The sequence below is a fragment of the Acanthaster planci genome, linkage group LG09 (assembly GCF_054643075.1).
Source record: "Acanthaster planci isolate LZ-2023a linkage group LG09, COTS_SCS, whole genome shotgun sequence".
Classification (NCBI taxonomy): Eukaryota; Metazoa; Echinodermata; class Asteroidea; order Valvatida; family Acanthasteridae; genus Acanthaster; species Acanthaster planci.
In genome coordinates, this window is record NC_141785.1 from 6,330,776 (window position 1) to 6,351,904 (window position 21,129).

The window sequence follows — 21,129 nt, forward strand, 5'->3', positions numbered from 1 at the left end:
AGTGGGAAAGGGGTAATTCCAAGATGCTTTCAAGCAAATGGGTACTTTTTCATCCACTTCCTCGTTTTTTCCAATGAAATTATTATTCTATTTTTTCATGTCACGAAACAAAACATTTAAAAAAAATATTCAGTTGGTCAACGTGTTAAAACCGATGGGAACTGCCTGCGATATCTTTACAATGAAGCTGAATGTAATTTAAGATTTTGCATTAAAATTATAATTCCTTTTCTTACAAAGTATGCGAAAAGTCCCAAATATACAGCATTACAACTCAGAACAGACCCCCCAGTAACATAGAAATTCTCAATTTTTTGCTTCCCGCGTACAAAAACTGCTCTGCCAAATCCACTTGATCCGTCCTTCGCTATTTGCTATGAAATTAATGAATGGTTGAAGTCCAATATAGATTTTTTTATGACCAGAAGTCTTCATTCTGACAACACATAACGGCTGCCAGTTCGACTTTAACAAAGTAATAATTTATTTATGTTCAACGATACAGGCAAAGGAATTACATGGTAATTTGAATGCTATCTGCTTGTGGAAATGTCAGGAAATAATTTTATACAGAATGCTAACGTTTTCTTTGATGAAACTGCTCCACATGGGCTTCCCTAAATACTTCTTGCATTCGTTTGATCATAATTTAAAAGCTACTCCGCGTTTACCTGAGTGTGTATATTTTTGCAAAATGTCCTCCTGACATGCAACCTTCACAGGGTTATTATCAGGCTTCTTGATTCAAGCACGTATCAACTTTCTTTGGAGTTTAAGCATCTTGGTAATAGCTAAATGTTGTGTTTGTAACAAACATACATAACAAACGTAAGTGTAGCAGGCGACAAAAAATGTTTTGTAAATAATAAACGTCCTAGTTTTCAAATCAATCATTTCACCACGAAAAACAAGACATTTTTGTTTCCCGTTTTTGTGAGTGGGAAATTAGCATTTACATTGAAAATAATTAGTGGACTGGGAATGCAGTGCGGTTAGTGAATTGCAATGTTAACTTTTCACTGAAAGGAAAAGAAGCTGGCGAAATTTGTCGTTTATTTGCCGAACGCCCAAGTGAGCAGTGCCGTGACGAAGATGAGCAGGATGTTGATGTCCGTAGACATAGGGGCAGCATTACAACCCTCGCCAGTACAGCAATATTCGGTGGTGCAGACGTTGTTAAAACAACTGTGATAGTAACTTTGAGTGGCGTCGTCCCTACATTTGTCCTTATTATTACAAGCTCGTGTCACCTGGTTATTGTTGTCCAAGGTTTTCTGCAAAAAGATGTAGAAAGACACCAAGACAAAGTATAAGTCACAAATGGTTCTGCTGTGTTATCAAAATGCCTGGCAATTGGCAGTAAAGAATTTCAAACTTAGGTTTGAACGACTACATGGTTAAAGCCCAAAACGTTTGCATATACCCTTGGTAGAAACTAAACCATTTTGCTGTATGTAAGCTTAAACATCGCTGGTATTCACCAAGCAGGTTTGTCCGCTGGTACATGACTTCAGCCAGTCAGCGTGAGCGGCTCCGTCGAACGGCTTTTCCTTGGTGCCCGTACAACCGTCTTGTGAAGGGGTGCATATGTAGCACTTGACCGCACCAAAGGCGATGTGGGTGCAAACTGAATGCATCAAACGGAAGCTAGGTAGATTTTTTTTTATCTAAAACAAGTTCGATTTCCAGTTGAATAAACTCACAGAGTGGCATTAAAGGCGCTCGGGAGGAAAACCAGAATTTAACTGAAAAGGTGGCAACATGTGGAATGGAAGACATGTATAAATTGAAGAGAGTCCATGAAAGGTTTGCCTTGACAGTGAAAAAGGGACAATATCGATCTTTTCATTATCAAATCTCTACCGGATGTATTCGAACTACTGTATATTTCTTTGTATCATTTTCCAATATCGGAATTTGCCGGCCACTTCTGTTTGCCTGTAAGAGAGAAAGCAAAGCACGGATAGGATTTTTCTTGCCCAAAACCAAACAGTAGCAACATTATAACTTACCACTTAGGAGAACGATCAGCAAGAATAAAGACTTCATTGTGGTTTTCGCTCCTTTGTATCGTCAATACCACTATTAAAAAGAATACAGCGTCAGGTATGCAGTAGGAACCGAGACGCTATACCTTGATGATATCAAAGTAAAACGAAGAACTGATAAGTAATTACTACAAATAGCCCCACCGGCTCATGGCACAAAATAGACACACTTTGAAACTAAACAGTGCAGACTCAGTTGATAAACTATTCTATTAGCTTTTTGTTGTTGACTCGAATGACGAGAAAGATCAGTACGAGTACTTTTCCATGAGTTCCTATAGTACGAGTGCAGAGAGTGCAGAAAAATACTCAAATACGAGTACGAGCACTACAGCACACAGACTAGAAGGAAAAAATCTGAGAACCAAAAGCAGTTTCCATCTTCATAGTTTGGACCTAACGTTTCAGGCAGGATGCTTAGTTCTTCGCTGTCAAATACGTTCAATTAGTCCACTATTTCTCCTAAGAATCTCACCACTCACAAAAGAGACTCAAATGGTGCTACAACAGACGTTCGTCTCATTGCTATGTCCACCATGTAAACCATATAATTGATGATTTTTTGCTGTAGTTAATCTTTGAAATTTCCCCGCATACATTTTTAGGTTAAAACACTCTTCTCGTATTGGAGTTGTGTTCTCTTTAATGAGAGTCCCATGTAGTCATTGAAGATCGACATCAAATTTCAGCGTTTACTTGAATACAAAATACTTGCTAAAAACAATAGGAGAAATCCTTCATTGAGTTTGCATACGCCAAAAACAAATCCGAATTCCCGAAACAAACTTGACAATTTCCTCAATGAATTTAAACGAATATTCGTTTAATAAATCAACAGGCCTACCCGCTCCAATAACGGTGAGAACTCGTCAAAACCTGGTCTCTCTGCAGCTCGCCTTTGTCTGTACAGACCAACGACTCGAACTACCGGTACGGGTATAAAATATACGCCCTATCGAACCCAAATTCAATCAGATCTCTGGGAACACGTGACCACAGAGCCAAACAAATCAGTACCATGAAGCGTTGTTCATTTATGCATAATAGTAACGCCCATTTAACGTTTATAGCCTATTGAAATTATAGCACGGTGATAAACTTAATGATTTGTTTTGCGTGTTCTCATCGTCAAATCGCCACGGCACGGCGTAGGAATGTGATTTTAAGTTAAAATGCACATCGAGCGGCGCTTGCTTGTTGGAATAATGTCTGGTTCCCAGACCAGGAGATTCTGAATACGGCAAGAGAATCTTTTAGGCTCCTCTTTTCCACAACTAACAAAAGAACTGTCCAATTCTATTTTCGTTTGGTTTTCGGATTCGTTGATAACCTATTTTCTCTGATATCTGTTTATGGGACTACATTCAATCTTTTTAGTACGCGAAACATCATTCACAGCTCACTGTAAGTGGGTTCTTACATACACCTTGGGTTGAGCAGCTCATTATTCAAAAATCTACACACACACACAAAAAAACGTTTCGGTGTGAGTCTGTGGACATGTTTGACGCATATTTTGATATCAGTTTCATGAAATTCAGAAGTGCCACTCTTGCTGAATGTCGGGGTAGCGATTTAAGGTTTAGACGTTTGAAGATACAGATTAGTATATCTTCAGGGTCAGATTTTAAAAACTTTAAGACCGTAAAGATAAAGTATGCGGCGCTTTATACATTGACAAGGTTTTAGTTCAGTGGATATCATAAATAATCTACCCTTCTGAAAGAAGGTAAAAAGCAAATTGTTGGTTTAAAAAGGGGCGAGATGAAACTGTGCCTGAAGGGAGTCAAATTCTCTCCAAATATTACTCACACACTGATCAGCACCTGAAATAATTGCACATTCTCGCTGACTCATTCGCGGCTTCAAAAATAAAATGAAATCGTTCTTCTCGAAACTGAAAGGACACTGTTATAACAAATACTATTATAAAGAACAGATTTCGAGAATCACGCTTCCTTTAATTGTTATGTTTTTCGTTGTTTGTGATTCCTCTTATGACAAAGTAAAGTGTTTGATACAGCTCTGTTCTAACGAGAGTAGACTACATAGTGGATGTCTTAATGCTGTGGAAGTGGTTCTCAAAAGGAGAGTGAATAAAATAGAGTGACGTAATTATTTCGCTCATTTGGAAGGAATCATTTTAAGAAAAAAAATACAAACTGTTGACGAATATAGCCGAAATATACAGAATGTAATTTTTAAATCTCCGTCCAATTGCGATATTTTATGGAAACATATTAATCCAAATGGAGCTGAAAAACCCTGAAGTCTGGGTAAATATCAATGGTTCACGAGCTGTGTCAGCAGATAGAGAGCTCTTGAAGTATCTTTGCCAACACGATGTTCAGTATTTATCAGTCACGAGTTGAAGGACAGTACAAGTCCAAAGTACAAAAACTACTTGTGTGCCATAGCAACTGGGGTGAACACCGGAACACTATAGCGTTAATAAAGTTCGAAAGTCAGCATTGTTCTATTACCAACTGCAGGGGCGGATTTAGGAATATGGGGGGGGGCGGGCTGGCAGGAGATTCAGACTAAAAAGTCTCCTATTTGTAAAATTCACCTTGTGCACATAAGAAGAACCTGCAGAATGCTCTCTTGATTTTAAATTTACTTCAGTAATTGTTTAAAAATTATTTCCCCCATTTTGTTTACCTGTTTTTGGGGTCTCCGAGCGGGGAGGGGGTTTTTACCCCCAGCTCCCACCCCTGGGATCCGCTCCTGCAACATTGACGTAGTCTAACACCAACCACGACCACTATAAGAACTGTGGATAATCATTGCTTGTACTAATCCTTCTCAAATTACGTATGTGAAGTCATTCTATATTCACTGAAGTACAGAAATTCTCTGATGAAAACTTTCTTCAAATCCACAGGTATTATGAACATCTCCTGAAAACAAGTTACATGTAATAGCGTCAGCCGCCTGAGTTGAAAAAGTCTAGTCATTAACGAGTATAAGTTCTTTTTTTTTCATCGCTACGCAATCAACCTTATATTCTGCGGCTCTCTTTAAAAAATTCTATGATATCAACCTTTGTCAAGTAAAATGGAAAAAAATAACTCCTTTCAAAATCTTTTGGTCTCTTTTTCATTATTAATTAGTTTTACTTACATTTTTATTCGCATTTTTTATATCTTATTAATTTCATATATGTCTTTGCTTCTTGTATTTTCAAATTTGCTTTGCAATGATATTCATTGAATTTCACATTTTCTCTTTCGATTTCGCTTTTCATTTCACTTTGTATATTTTTCAAATCGTCATATCTAATTGGAACCGTCTTTAATTTTATCATAAATTCCCACAGTTCAGAAGATTTTAAGAAACAGATAAATAACTGAATTAATGAAACTCAAACTTACCGCTCAGTACTTCTCATGTAGAATTCCAGTGTTGCTATTTTCCAAACGAAATATTCCGTAATAGTTGGTGAGCGTTCCAACCCTACTTTATATCCATGTAACAAAAATATTAAGATCAGTGATCATCATTTGTGTGGTCAATAACAACAATAACAATGTTTTCTAATTGGTATGACTATCTGCAATAATACACAGTCAAATCCAGTGACGAGAGCGTGCAGAATCCAACGCTACTGCCGACTGCATGAATGACAAAACTGTGCCTGATGGTGAATCGATCGAAGGCTGTGCACCCGAATGAAGGGTTAAAATTAAGACCCAGAAAAGTCAGTTTATATCGCCTTATATTAATTTATTAAATCACAAGGCTCTTTACACAAATAGTTTACATATATAAGCAACGTAATGTAAAAGAAGGTTAAATTTGCAAGCCGGATATGATTACAAAATCAATGCTTTAAATTAATATACTAACTACATCCAAATCATACTTTCAGAAAAAACGCCAGAATAGTAATAATTATTATATTCAACCTACCCAACACAGCCAAAACGGAGAAAAGAGCCGCTGACTAAAAGACCTACAGGCCGCCTGAGCTGACCGACCAACCGACGGACACAAGATAATTCGCCAAAATAAATATACTAAACTGACAGTGTCATGCTGTATTTTCAAATATTGGTTTAAAAAGATGGGTCTTTAAGCTTTCGTAGAAAGATTAAAACCTGTGTATCGAATGTTTACAGGTAAAGTGTGCTGTATCATTGACAATTCCGCGAAAAATCGTCGCCATAGAAGATGGTCCTACTTAGACTGGATTGACCGAGAAGGTGATAAAATGAGCATCGTGCACGATTGGGTTTATGGCCCTGTAAACGTTCAGAGATGTGTGTTGGTGCCATCATTTATTACGGACTACCTTGAACGCCAAAAGAGCAAGCTTTCGGTGAATATGTTGTCGAACTGCTCGCCAGTGCAGCTCATCAAGGATGAATAACATCACGTTAGAGGTCACCAATCGGACGCCAGAGTTTTCACACTCTCTACTATGCCTATCTCGGTGATACAAGTCTGTAAAGAGGACTGCAACAAAAGTCCAGACAGTAGGACACAAAATGGAGTAATCGCTCCTCCGACATTCATATTATCCCCAACAGTGTCACAGAAAGGTCGTATTTTGGGTGTGGACTTAAATATGTACCCAAGGAGGACAGTGTTAGACAACAGGCGGCACTTTTGCAGGAGGCATAAGTAGTTACATCGGCATGACATCAGTAAAAGGCACTTGTGAAAAGAGGCACTTCGGACAAGAAGACATTTGTTAAAACAACAAAGTATGAGGTAACATTCGATTTCGAGGAGTTTCTGTTGCATTTCGCTGTCACTCTCAGCTGGAAAACAGAACAGAAAAAATTATGGGCGGATTCCTTTTCAAGGAACAGTTCATAAAGACGAACTTGACAGCACTACTGTTCAAAACTGAGGACCTTCTTCACCACTGGCTATTACGTGCCAAAATATCTTTTTAAAAAGATGACTTTCATGGTGAACTCGCAAACAACAGGACTAGCCTCCCTAGGTTAACATACCACTTCGCTGAAAAAAGATTCACAACTTTCGAAACGGTCAGTTAAGCAATATACTGCTAATAGGCCTATATAGGATATAATGTGCAACAGTTTACATTGTCATACCTCTGTCTTGGATGCTGTCCGTTTATTGACTCAGAACGATCACATGACAGGGCGAAATTTAACAACTGTTAAACGCTGTGTTGTGAAATATGACATTTTTGAACACCCGATGGACACATAGCGCCCCGCTATGCGTGCCCGAAGGTGTTCGAAACGTCATATCCCACACCACAGTGGTCAACAATTGTTAATTAATAATGATTGCAAGTGCAATACTAAGAAAATATTTCCAAGAAAATATTCGTTCTAATCAACAAATGTGAAACTTTCGTTACATGTATTTGCTTTTGTGAATCTATTAATAAATTCTGAATTTACTCAATGTGTTATTGGAATAAATCCTCACCCTGTATCATCTACGAGTTTCAAAACGTCATCTGTTTAAAAAACAACTTTCCAAGTTTATCGTTCGCCGTTTGTTTCAAAAGCTGCTTTACCGTGCCAACAACAGCGTGACATTAAAATTTTATTTGTTTAAACCATAGAATAGGCCCCTAAAACCTCTATTCAGCGTGGATTAACTTTCCCTTTGATGCGATGTGGCCATGCCTAAGTTCATTATGACGAAAATCTGAGTGACTTGGGATCACATACAAATTATCAAACACTGACATGAAATAGTTGTTATGCCATCGTCTCGCTGTGCTTAGCACCGCATATCAACATTTTAAATGCCAGCTGGATGGCCTCCTTTCCGGTCGTCACTGTAAGCGCTCCAGAAACCCTGTGCGTCTCGCAGTATTCCTTGCACTACGCAGTTACCAGTAGACTCGTAAGGATAGTGGCCTTTTGCTTTCAAACCATCAATAACGTCCTGAACACAGGCAAGAACACATTGTTATTATGGTGTTAAAGAAACGCTTGGGGCGTAAGCCTACAGCCTGAAAGCTGTTTACTCTTAAGTACGAGAAAGAATTTCAGAGTGCGCCATACAACAACAATAAGCAAAACAAAAATACAATTGTGTTAGGCCTACTCCTTAAAACTTCGTGAAAGAAGCATGAGCAGATCGTTGAAGGCGTCCTTACCTGATTAAAACCTGCTTCATAGGTGACATTATTGGGAACTAACTGATGATGAAAACGCCTGCGTTGGATCGCATCTTTTATGCTGTCACCATACCACAATGTATCCACGGTTACCTGTTGACCACAAAGTCAATGCAGGGACAATTTTCTAAATTTATTGACGTTAAAACCGATGAAACTTTTTACTATACATCTGACGGCGAATACGAACTGATGAATAATTAATAAAAATAAACAAGTATCTGCTTGAAGAGGTTAAGTTAATTTTTTTTTCAAGCAAAGTGATGATTTTCACCCCCTTTCCTGTCTTTTTTCTTAACTCTCGCTTCTTTTCCTATTTATGTATTAAAGTTCTCTGGGGGGAGCACTCTTTACCCCTTGGCGACACCCATGCGTTTGAAATTAATATCAGAGTAGTGCATGAGGTTGACATTTCAGCGTTTTTGTTCACGTTGCTTTGGAAACTGATAGGCCAGGTATCAAAGATCCACACGCAAGAGTAAAGTATCATAATATGGCCATAACATATCATTTACACGTTTAGTTTGCAAATAATTCATTTTTTTTTTACCTGCGCCACACCGGTGGTTATTCGTGAGCCTCCTGATGCACCAACCACGAGTTTCACTTTGCCGTCACGATCCACCACTATGGTGGGTGTCATGGAGGACATTGGTCGTTTTCCTGGCCGGATGAAGTTTGAAACAGACGGTGGGAGGCCATAAGCGTTTGGTTCTCCGGGCTTTGAGAAGTCATCCATCTCGTCGTTGAAGAGGATTCCTGTACGATTGCCACGAACTTTGGCTCCAAAACTGGACAAATGGGTCAGGGGTCAGTGGTAAGTCAAGTTGATTCTGGTGATTCAGTACCCTTTAGTTTTTACTGCTTATAATTGGTGAAAAAAATAAGGTGTAATTGAACGGATCTAATTTCAATTTGTTTTATCTATCAAAATTGCTTACTAAAGATTAATGGTGCTCGTAGCAGCTACTGCATTGCCGTGTGTATCAACGACCGACAGGTGGGATGTGCCGCTATCAGGCTGATTGTAGTAAGCAGTATAGTAAGAGGGATCGTGAGACATGTTGTCATCAATAGCGGCTCGTAAGGAGTCTGCATAAGCCTGTGACGTCATGTTGGCAACAATCTGAAGACGAGAGAAGTCCTATTTGTTTAATGGCTTACGGGGATACCAACAATCACAAAGGCGACCCAACAGTAAAAGGTTGATGCAGGGACATCCCGAGGAATGTCAAATTTACTTAGTGTAATCCCTGGAAAGAAATTCAGTGTTTTGGCAACAATGGCGCACTTCAGTTCCTTACTCTACTTCACCCAATCTTTTTACACCATGGCAACTCACTTCTTTGACATCAACGTAGTCTTCATCTCCAAGAAACGATCGACCTGCATACGCGAACTTGAAAGCCTCTACCATACGATGAGTTGTCAAGATTTCAGCGTCAATGGTTGCAATGCTATCTGGACCAATGCCATATCCTAGAAAATGTCATTATACATAATTATTGGTTTAACGATTACTGTACGGTAATGAGTATTATAATAGCTAAATATGAATGGAAAAGAACAAGACTCTGCTACTTACAAAGAAGCTAGAATTAAATGAAACGAGGATCAACGACACTTAAAAAGTGGATAGACATCAAAATTTGAATGAGATGAAATGGAAAACTACACATTTGAGATTAAGATGAAAGGTCAGAATGTATCTTTTTTTACAAAACGAAACAAGACTCATATGAACAGTTGAGGAAAATGATTAATCAAGGCGAGAGACATAGCAGAGAAGATGGATAATGTGATAATTGGAGATGTTGCATAACATTAATACAAAAAATTTCGACGGAATATCACGACAGCACTATGATAACTCGACGCCTAAATCAATAGATTTACCATCGACTATGTTCAATATCAGCGAAGACACAGCACCACTGCCTGGTGGGGGAGGCGAGTACACCTTCATACCATCCAACTCAATCATTAGAGGTTCCTTCCGTTTTACCAGATAATTTTCCAGATCTGCCTTTGTGATGATACCACCTGAGAGGAAATGTTCGGTAAAACCACAGTCGTTTTAAGACACAATGATAAATTCGACAATTAGTTTTGAACACAGGTTGTTCAAACATCGACTACAAATGAATAACAATCCATACAAAATCAGTGTCAAGGGCTCTACTCCAGATTGCATTAGTCACCTCTATCGGCAATGTCGGCCACGATGTCATCGGCAAGATCTCCTTTATAGAAAGCATTCTCTCCACCCTCTGCTAGTTTCTTGTAAGTTTCCGCCAGTTTGATATTGACCAGTGTATCTCCTTCCTTCAGAATCTCCCCTTCTGAGTTCAGAAAAATTTCCCTTGAAAAAAAAGTGGAATAAAATTGAATCTGAACCGCTTAGGAAATTATGTAGATATTGGTAATCGGGGGGTGGTGAAAAATGTTATGACGTAATTTCCGTTCACTGAAAAAAGTCACTTTATTGTACAACGTACTTGAGAATACAAGCTTTTCAAAACCAAGTGCACATGAAAGAGGGTCCTGAAAGGGAACCTGTACCCAGTTTGAAACTATGGTCAAAATATTCAGACTTGCTAAACACAACTGATGGAAAAAAGTTCATATTACGAGTCTCACCCTAAGCTTGGATCGTTCTTCATGTAGCTCTCTCTGACTTTAATTGCATAAGCGAGCGCACTGCTAACCACTATTCCCTCCTCAGCCAACTTGATCGAAGGTTGAAATAAATCAGTCCAGGGTAGCACACCGTATCGTTGATGAGCGGTCCAGTAACCTGCTATCTCCCCAGGAACAGCAATGGATAAGCCACCTAAAATTACGGGGAAAGGTTGTTTTTATAGTTAAATGTCACTTAGCTGCGAGAAAAGGTCGTTGAGCATCTTTATTGTCAATCAAAATAAACTGTGGGCAGATCGCAAGCAATATTTCACGATGACACGAGTGTGCTGAGAAGTATTTGTTTACACAGGATCAATTTACTTGCCCAATGTCAAATGAAATTCACGCGTCAACAGTGAAGACAGTGCCCACAATCTAAATACTCTCAAATGGACAACGCTAAAGACATGGATACCTGAAGTGGAGGCGTCTTCTGTCTCATTTTCGTACATTTTTTCGAAGGCAGCGAGTGGCGCTGTCTCTCTCGCATCCAACATTTCTACAGTACCGGCCTTAGCGTTGTAGAATAACAGGAAGAAGCCTCCGCCAATGCCGGCACTGTGGCAGTTATAAAGACCAACGCACAGAAATGCTGCTATCGCAGCGTCTACGGCTGTGCCTCCCTTTTCCAGCATATCCCTGGAAATAATCAACATTATTAGGATCATCAAAGACAGAAAAATTGGTTATTGATGCAGTTTAATTTAAGCCCAACTCAACAGGAAGTTGATGATGTCTCCCTCATCGCATCTGATGTCTTAGGTCTTCCTCGAAGTTACTGTGTAATTTCTTGTGTACTTAAATGGAGCACCATATGGTGGGCTTTTATCAATCATGGGGGGGGGATACACGATTTTATTGCCCTTCTCTTACAACATTTGAAAGAAACTTCCGCCAAAACCTTTACAAAAACGCTAAGAATTTTTACACACAATAAATGTAGGGAACCGTACCTGAGTAAGGGCGCCCTCATCCTTCCAATACGCGTCTCGGAGGTAATTAACATAAAGAGGATACTTTTTAGGATTCCCGGGGCACGCTGGTTCGCTACAATTATCTTTAACACGTTCATCAGAAACTATGCATGACTACCTTAGACAGTTTCCCTTTTTAAACAACATGAAACGTGGTCACGAAACGTAAAAATCTGATAATTCCCGCTTTGATAATGCCGGCTGCGTAGAAACGCTCGTAAAAACACTTGGGCACCTGGATACGAGACAGTTTCGTCCATTCCTATTGGTCAAGAGTCTCTGTGCGCTGCGTCACGTAGAACTAGCCACGCGTACGCCATGCCCATAAAAGAAGATTCTTCAGGACTACTTGCACAAGGAATATACCATAAAATGGACTGGGGTGGAAGTAAAATTCTTGAGCAAAATCTTTGGAAATTTATGATATACTGACTTCCTTTAACTCTCTGACCAAAACGATATTTGTGAATGAGAATGCTGATAAAAGACCTTTTCACTAATAAGTGCATAATTGTGCACATATGCGCACAAATGGTCTTGGCGGCAAGGGCCATTGAAAATGTACAGGGGGGCAATTTTAATCATATTCTCTCAGGTTTTCTGGCTTTGTTCAAATTTCTCTTCAAACAACCCCATTTAAATCGTTTTGCTATTAGTTTCTAATCTAATCTCTTGCGCACAGAAAAAAATCACGATTGTACAGTCTTTTAACATAGCACTAAAAATCCCACTTAGATTAGAAACTGAGTGCAAAACTGAACAAAGGCAGAAAACCTGAGAAAAATGATCAAAATCACACCGCTGTACATTTTCAATGGCTCTTGCCGCCAAGGCAATTTGTGCGAACCTCGCCTGCGGCCTTAGTCGTGTCCATTCTCCTGAGCCGGTCTGAAACGCAAGTTTAAGACCGACCAAGCACATATTTATTCCCTTCATTCATAATTTTTTCTCTTCCTATTGGTGGAAACGCGTCACGTGACCGTATACGTGTATAAACATTTGATAATGCCAGCTGACAAGTGATACTGCCTGCTGCGTAAATCACACGCTGGTTAGGATTGGTTAGGACTCTGTATGCACGTGACGCACAACGCGCGCGCCAAGTTCATCGACAGGATTCCATTGGACAACTTTCACTAGGAATATACCATAAAATGGCCGGGGGTGTTCGGGAAAATGAAAGTAAAGTTTTAGAACAAAACCGTTGGAATTTAATCATATTTTGACTTCTTTTGACGCTCTGAATAAAAAGGTATTTATAAATCGGAATAAATATGTGCTTGGCCAGTGCTCAGGCGAACGAACACCGAAAATGTCCAAGCCGCAGGCGAGAGCATTAGTCTTGTCAATTTTCCTGAGCCGGTCTTAAACGCAGGTTTAAGAACGACCAAGCATATTTTTATTCTCTTCCGAACTCTTCGGGGCCAACACATTTATGTCACGGATATTTAGTTGTATTTAGGCCTACTTCATAATGGTTAACATCACTTAGCTCGAGAAAGGCCAGTACACTAGCCGACTCACCGGCCAATCTCCGAGCACTTGCCAGCATCAGCAGCCACGGCAGCCTTGGCGTATTGGTACTGGCCACTTGGTTGTGGAGGTGGTTGTGATGGCTGTGGTGTGACTGTTACATCGTTGTCATCCTTGTAATAATACAATAACCCCATGGTCACACTGGCAGCCACGGCCACTATCAGCAGCAAGGCAAAGGCCACTTGCCATCTCAAAACCTTGGATTTTCTAGAGCAAAAATAATTGAAAGATCATATAACAAGTTTACAAAACATCTTAAAAATATTTTAGGGATGTTTATAAAACATAGTACAAACACTTTTCTTATCAAAGGCTTTAAACTTTGAAGTATGCTTATTTAACATTCGAAAAACTTACATCATACAAACGTAATACCAATGGCCTATCCAGCGGGGGGGGGGCAACTCCCCCCGACCGGGCATTTTTCCATGCAAAGACCAGCAATGAGGTTTACAATGGAAAATGGAAACGGCTTTGAATCCATTACTTCATTGTTGTTGATGTTTTCTCAGAAGAGGAAGAGGAACGACTTTTCATACTACATTGTCCGTGTACTTTGTCACAAAAACCTGCCAATTCAGTAAACGCATGGCTTCACAGTGGATCAACATCACACATACAAACATAAAATTCCAAAATATTCGGCACAACAAATTTCTTTGAAAGGCCTGTGTCAAGTGCCCAACCTTAAAGGTGAACTTCTGACTAGCCAATATTTACATATATCCGATAAGATTGAAAGAAATCACGCTATTAGCCAACGATGTGTTGGGTATACATTAATTTCATGCATCAAAACTCTGTGACCTCATAGAATTAATGTTGGCCGATCCCCTCGTTTCCCCATACCTGATTTGCTTTGTTTTGAGAAAAGCTGAATAATGTTATGTCGCTACTACGTGTTGAGTTAAATAAAAAGAGATTCGGCTGCCACCACTATGAATAAATATTTTCCTTGGGATTTTTTTAATTGGGCATTATTAGTTGATTCTTTGTTGAAACCATAAAGTTTTTGACATGCAATGACTGTTTCGAATTGTAAAAAAATTCGAAGTGTTTTTGAATACTGTTCATTAAATTAAAAGCAGATTCTTTACAAATTTAATGTTTTTACTTCGTGGACGGTGGAGGAATTATGAATGAATGAAAGCAACCTGATCGAGTCGGGATGGCGACAGTCACCGTGTTGATGCATGGTTCCTCGCAATCTTCAAATTACTTTGAATGTACCTACGATATGATTCAAGCTCCCTGCTTGAAGACTCTGTTGTCGTTTGTCAAGCCATATTTATTAATTAATGCAGTGATTTGGCCCAACAGTATGTTGGCTAGAAAACATTATCGCAGCAACTGTCCAGGTATTGTTTTTATTCTGATTTTTTTACCATATTTTCAAAACCAAATTTGTTTGCTAACGGGAAGTGCTACCCCATTGCTTGATTCAAGCAGTGGACGTGGATATATGAGAAAAGTACTTCACCGTCCTTTCACAGAAATCTAATACGATTTTTAAAACCTTTGAATGGCTAGGAAATAGTGAAATACTTGAAACTTAAAATTTAAGCTAAAATTGACCACAGGAGAACATTAATCATAATCCCTCCAGCACATGAGCCTTTTTCATAACCATAACTACAAGTGTCTTTTCAGCTTTTGTAATGGTGGCGGATAAGCTAGCAAATGAATGTTGAAAAGAGCAAGGAATGGATAAATAAGCGACTTCAAATCTTAATTCCAACCCTCGAGCAGCTTTAAGAAATTTTAGTAATTGTAAAATATCTGTAGCAAGTTTCCACGTCATAAACATCGACACGAAACCTTGGCCAGCGCTGGTTTGGTGGGTGAAACAATGGGCGGGTGCGTAAGAGGGTCATCCGCCACTTTAACTCTTTTTCCGGCACTTTTTCTCCTGTATGGCCTAATAACAATTTTAACGATAACAATACCATTCTTTGAGAACATTTTCTCAATATTACGGGAATATTGAAACGATCTCTTTAAAAATGTTTAAAACATTTGCATGATGTGAACTGTATAGAGAGAGGGCTTGTGTGTGAACAGATCTCTTTTTGGAAGAGGCATGGTTCTGAAAAGAACCCGTGAGTGTGTACTCGACGTTTCGACCAGTGTGCTCTGGTCATCTTCAGGAGTGCAAGGACGTGAAAAGTGCTTACGGGTTGTACTGTTCTGTACCATCATAATAGGACCATCAGTAAGAGATGATAAAGAAATAAACCTTAGTACTTTCAGTATGTAATCACCCCACCACACCGTGTTTATCACAATAATAAATAAACTCGTATTTCTAATCTCTGTACAATATACACCCAGTAATCCTCTTTTCATCCAGAAATCCTCTAGCCTATACTGTCGTGCTGCATAACCATTGTGTATAAACCACAGTGTGCGCACAAATAGCAGCCGTTTCTTCGCTTGACATGACCCCAACTGGGAGATACACTGGGGAGATTACATTCAGCTACTGTGGAGTCTTTTAGTCCACATAATGTTTCTGAAGTCAAAGCCAAGATCAGAATCCATGACCACAGCTGCTCGTTAAACCAACTTGTTTAAATATTCAGCCAATGACCAACGACTGAAAACGTGACTGGCTACGATCGCCGACATTCAACCACCACGCATTTCGCTCAACCCAGGTTATTATTTTATGCGAATCACGGTGACTCAGCGTTTTGATCATATTGACATAAATTGAAAATCATGGTTTGAATTTCACAGGCCCATGCACAGTTCACGCGCTAAAATGTTATTTCAGTTCGTGTTTGAACAGGCTTTTGAGTACTCAGGTACAAGGTTCAATTTGGAACAGCAGCGTCATTGACCAAGCCAATGCTGGCACGCTGCAATTTTTCACACTGACAAATACATATACATGTATACATTGTTCAAATTATAAAAGACTTGTCTTTACTGTGACCCTAAAGTTAAGAACTTACAAGGTAGTAACTTCGCGTTTCTCTTCAGAAAAGATGAGATAATCGTTTTCTCTGGCCCCAGTCTCCAAGTCGCTGTTATACTCTAACTTAGACATCTTTTGCAAACCTGAATCAATCAGCCTGAGGTTTATTAGGATCTTGTTGAATTGTGCAATCGTCTGCAATATCTGATCTGTGAGAACAGAGTCCAATTATCGGTCGTTGGCATAGAGACACGATCTTTCACTAAATATCGCCACCAACAGCAATTGTTGTATGCTGTTTAAATATTGTTCAACTCTCTAATAACCACTGTCAGTACTCAAATACACCGACGCAATGACAAAAAGCAGGAAGTTGGACAAGTAATAAACGAGTCGCAGGCTGTTGAGTGGAACAGTTTAGGAAACAGCTTATCGTAGGGAGAGAGATCTGGTCCTATAGGTTAAGCCTTCAGCTGAAAAGCTCTAAACTGTATGGGGAAAGGTTACTTAGTAACAAGTGGAAAACCACCTGCAAATTTGTGAAGTATCAGATTGGAAAAAAGTTAGGAGAGGTCATTTCAAAGTTCAATTTGGTTCCTTTGGCAAGGGTTTTCATGACCTGATTCCCAACATGAACGATTTAGAAAGGTGAGAGGAATTTACCACAGGTCATATTATAGCTGCAGGGCGCCACTTCCCCCCCTTTTTTTACTACACTCAGAAAAAATCCTTGAATAGGTCTACACAAAGTTAGACAAATACAAATAGATTCAGACTGTGGAAACCATGAAGTCTGACTTTGCAAAACGGGGGTTTATATTGTAAAAGGGGATTGGATAAGTGACTTGCACCACTTGCGACATACACCCTCTTTGTTGGAATGATTAAACAATAGTACTCATAAATCGGTCCTATAGAACTCATCAAGAAAGTAACAAGTAGTAGCTAGCCTATAAAATAGTCTGAAAGTAGCATTCATTACCCAATAAAACTGGAAGTATTCTCAACTGGGTCTATTTGTAGCCTGAGAATGACGTGTTATCATAACTTGAGCGTGAACGCGTAGCTGCATTTAACGAAGACTTTTATAATGGATGACGGTGACACCTGTTGGAAGTGAAGCTTACAAATCATACCTGAAATTCTGCTCTTAAGTATTTTGTGTGAATAATAGGTCTGTCGATGATGCATCCAGGGTCTTTCAAGGTGTCTTGTTATCTGACTTAGTATGAAGGGACAAATATCTACATAAAATATTTCACCAGAGAGAAACAATAAATACTGGACAACGGAAATAGGATTCGTGTTGCGTGGCCATGGGAGAACATTTCCGACAACCAATAGTTGATGGACAGATTATTGGCCGCTGTTAACTGTAAAAGGACTACAATAAAAATGAGAGAGAATTTCCATTCATTCCTTTTGCGAATGTCACGGCATATCTGTTTTTTGGTCAAATACAGTACTGTTTTCACAGCTGTTGTGTAATTCCTTCCAACGGCATAGGAATGAGTATTGAAATAAGATCCATGGCATCTTTAGTATATCTTTTCAGCATTAAGAGTTCAGAAATGGCTTTTTATTCTGTTGACGTTCTGTTAACTCACTAGATGAACAACTTACGAATCTTCCAATAACTCCTCATTAACTGCTGATATCTTTTCAAATGCGTATTTTCCCCCATTTTTAAAAAGACTTAGAATACTCCGTAGAGCCTACCTCAAAATTTACCGTTTCTATAGATTACAGATTAAGCTACTAGTATCAAGACACTTTCCCTGAGCGTAGGCCTAGGCTTACTGAAAACGATAATCAAACTATATTACGCTATGTGACCGATCTTACCCTTTGATGGTTGCTTCTTCCACGTCAAGGCCTGTCAGCTCCTGGGTTGATTTGCCGTTTTCCATTTCAGCTGACTGGACAATGTCTTGATATACAAAACAAAAAAGATCACTGATTCAGCCAATCTTTTGGACTGTACACGAACTAACTTAATTGCTCTTTACAGTCCACAACAGGGCGCTCGAGAAGAGTAACCCAAAATGCAACACGGTGACTAACCCGTAGCTCAATTTCTAACAGTGCTGGGATATTTAATCAGTCGAGTGCAAAAACGCTACCAGAGCGTCACCTATACAGAAGGACAGGTGAACACTGCCCAATGGCTTTACTTTGCCCACAAAGGGTGCGGCAAGCACTGTATAGGATTTGCATGTAGTGCAATTAGTCAAAATTTACCAATTTGGGGGTTTATGATTTACTTCGTGTATTATTTCAAGGACCCGTTTTATTTTTGGAGTTCACGGCTTTGAGGAAAATTGAAAAAAATGCTGTTAATTTTTAACACTCGAAGCCCAGCTCGGGAAATTTGTCTCGCAAAACTCCATGGGCCACAGGGCGTTCCTGGGTACCATGATAGTGCACAGGCGAAGTCGATCTGGAGAAAACAGACTGTGGCCCTCAAAAATGCATTTTTTTCAATGGCATTGAGCAGTGACAGTGGTTTGCAAATTTAGCTTCAACTTTGTGTTCCTTCTTCAGCAATGCAACGCTGAAAATTTTGTCGAATAAACACAATGTCACCGTGCAGTGAGTTGACTGCAGTAACCACAGGTCACTGCGCGACCAAAACGTACTATGCACAGAACGATCGACCGGGTTGTTCGCTTTTTGTGTTTCTTCCTCCATGGTTCTTCACACGTAGCCTGCCACATACCGTCAGTGCCCATCATAGACACTTTATAAATCAACAAATGTGGCAACTATCCTTGCATTTGGGCATGAGAGTTACTGTGATTGGAAAACAGAAAGCTAAATGTCTCAAAGTTGGACATTTTGTTCGAGAAAACCGGGGAGCTCTGAAGGAGCGACCATGATCTATTTGGACCGTACCATCATCTTAAGGGGTTATGTCACGATGATATATTCACGTGAGGTAAATTCCACAGTTTCATAAACAAACTCAAATTTCATACCATTCCAAATTCTCTTTTAGGCTGTTAGTTATGGTTACATATTTATTTTATTAGTTAATAACGCTGTTTAGGCGTACCGAAGGCGCGTTGGCAGCTTGTACCTTATCCGAGAAAATAGACTCTTCCAAAAGTTCAATTTTTGTTGCGCCCGTTAAACTTGAACGAATTGTATTTGCCACAGGACGGACAAACTTTGGAAAAAAAATATGAAATTTCTCTTTTCTTGAAAATGACAGCATTCCTGGCGGAAAGATTCACAGATTATCTGACATTATTATGTACTTACTTCACACTAAGAAATTTCAAGATAATCAACTGTCCCGTTTTTGGGATCTTGCAAATCCTATATACACGGTCTTTAAAGGGTAACTGCAATGAATGTTTTTAAATACAAACTTTCACAAATGCCCTCTGTGTCTCGCTTAACCTCCTTTTCAAGTGCACTTTTTGGACTTTGTTTCCTTATAAATGAGCCGAGCTGTGAAAAAACCTTAATATTCATTCGTTTGAGCATAAGTGATGTTGAAAAATGATTGCCTGCTTGGTTTTATAGTGATTCACTGCCTTATGGGTGCATGCATAGCAATTATTCAGCCAGCAATACTTTCAGAGAAATGTTTTCAGTGACTATACGCTTTGTTGACCACACAAAGCATATTTTATTTCTATAGGCTGAAGGTGTAATGGGGTTCGTTGATATTTTAACAGGGGAAGAACGCTCTATTTTTTCTTCAGGGAGATTTAGACAATATAATGTAGGACAATAATACAAAGTGAGTCTCTTCTCCCATATAATTCTAATGATATGGCAGGTGAGTATTTTTACCCAACTAGACAATTCCGTGCTACTCTTCCTCTAACATCACAGTAAAGCGCCCTCAGTTGTTCAGACACTTAGCCTTATACTTAACCTAACCTTAAAGGTCAAGTTCGGGCGGCCTGTTCTGGACACGGGTTTCTTGTTCTCGCGTTCGAACGGCGGGAACACGACACATAAATAACTGTTCTAGGAATAGGATCACACACCACCTCCTCGTCAGGGTTTTACTGGAAACACGGAGAAACTCGTGAGATTTGAATTTTGGACAGCTGCAAAAAGTAGAGAGAGGGCTTCCAAAGCCGCAGGCAATGGGAAGTTTTGCCAAATTAACATTATTACTTTCCATACCACATCAATGAATGTTCCTGTTTCAATAGAAAAGAATTCGGTCCATTCAAACATCAACTCTCGAATAACGTTGCTTGCCTCTAATTACCACCAATAACCGGTTGTTTGTTCGCGGTGTTCGAGCGGCCGACCCACGAACAACAAATCCAGCTGTTCGTGAACATACGATAACAAGCCGCCCGAACTCAGCCAAACAGTTCTCATAAATGGCATAAGACAATGAAGTTGCTTGTAGAAAAAGTCTGTTTACAATAATTTTCACTGCTGCTACTCTTAAATGAAGTTGAATGGGCCAGCTTTATCCATTCAGTAGTACACCAATCACTTGGTAGATGCGGTGTGCACCTGTGGCCCAGAGAAAGGGGGAGTTTACGCAAATTTCGCGGTTTAACAACTAGCTCACCAACCTATAGGGATTTTCAAAGCGCCTGCAGATGGTAGTACTCTCGTCGCTCAAAGCAAATGGTTCAATTTGTGTTGGACAGCAAGTTGAAACATGGATAGAAAATACTGCCAAACGCCAAAGTGACCGGTGCCGTGACCACGATGAGCAGGATGTTGATGTCCGTAGACACAGGGGCAGCATCAAAGATCGCATAGCGCCAGTACAGCAATAATGGCGGTGCACAAGTTGTTAACACAATATGGGTGATTCATAATAGTGCGCCTTTCTAACAGGCTAAACGCGCATTGCAGGGCTTGACA

General features: G+C 39.5%; 2 protein-coding genes across 4 annotated transcripts; both read right to left on the reverse strand.

Annotated features, from left to right (window-relative positions):
• Positions 1 to 61: 61 nt before the first annotated feature.
• LOC110976924 (uncharacterized) lies at positions 62 to 2,993 on the reverse strand. Of its 2 annotated transcripts, XM_087141561.1 has the most exons (4): positions 2,896 to 2,993; positions 2,013 to 2,084; positions 1,482 to 1,627; positions 62 to 1,274 (listed from the first exon to the last, which is right to left on the reverse strand). In XM_087141561.1, exons 2-4 carry the CDS (start codon positions 2,047 to 2,049, stop codon positions 1,053 to 1,055), a joined length of 405 nt encoding a protein of 134 aa, XP_086997687.1. In that variant the 5' UTR covers positions 2,050 to 2,084; positions 2,896 to 2,993; the 3' UTR covers positions 62 to 1,052. The 2 variants fall into 2 exon arrangements, with proteins under 2 accessions (XP_086997687.1, XP_086997688.1); XM_087141562.1 differs by lacking the exon at positions 2,896 to 2,993 and having other exon boundaries at positions 2,013 to 2,136.
• Positions 2,994 to 5,753: 2,760 nt separating this feature from the next.
• Positions 5,754 to 21,066, reverse strand: LOC110977001 (glutathione hydrolase 1 proenzyme-like). 2 transcript variants are annotated; one of them, XM_087141557.1, is made up of 12 exons: positions 20,832 to 21,066; positions 18,124 to 18,208; positions 13,347 to 13,565; positions 11,264 to 11,487; positions 10,807 to 10,999; positions 10,368 to 10,528; positions 10,063 to 10,209; positions 9,509 to 9,645; positions 9,108 to 9,292; positions 8,717 to 8,957; positions 8,146 to 8,259; positions 5,754 to 7,931 (listed from the first exon to the last, which is right to left on the reverse strand). In XM_087141557.1, exons 2-12 carry the CDS (start codon positions 18,186 to 18,188, stop codon positions 7,785 to 7,787), a joined length of 1,833 nt encoding a protein of 610 aa, XP_086997683.1. In that variant the 5' UTR covers positions 18,189 to 18,208; positions 20,832 to 21,066; the 3' UTR covers positions 5,754 to 7,784. The 2 variants fall into 2 exon arrangements, with proteins under 2 accessions (XP_086997683.1, XP_022086450.2); XM_022230758.2 differs by lacking the exons at positions 18,124 to 18,208; positions 20,832 to 21,066 and adding an exon at positions 16,316 to 16,472.
• Positions 21,067 to 21,129: the final 63 nt, after the last annotated feature.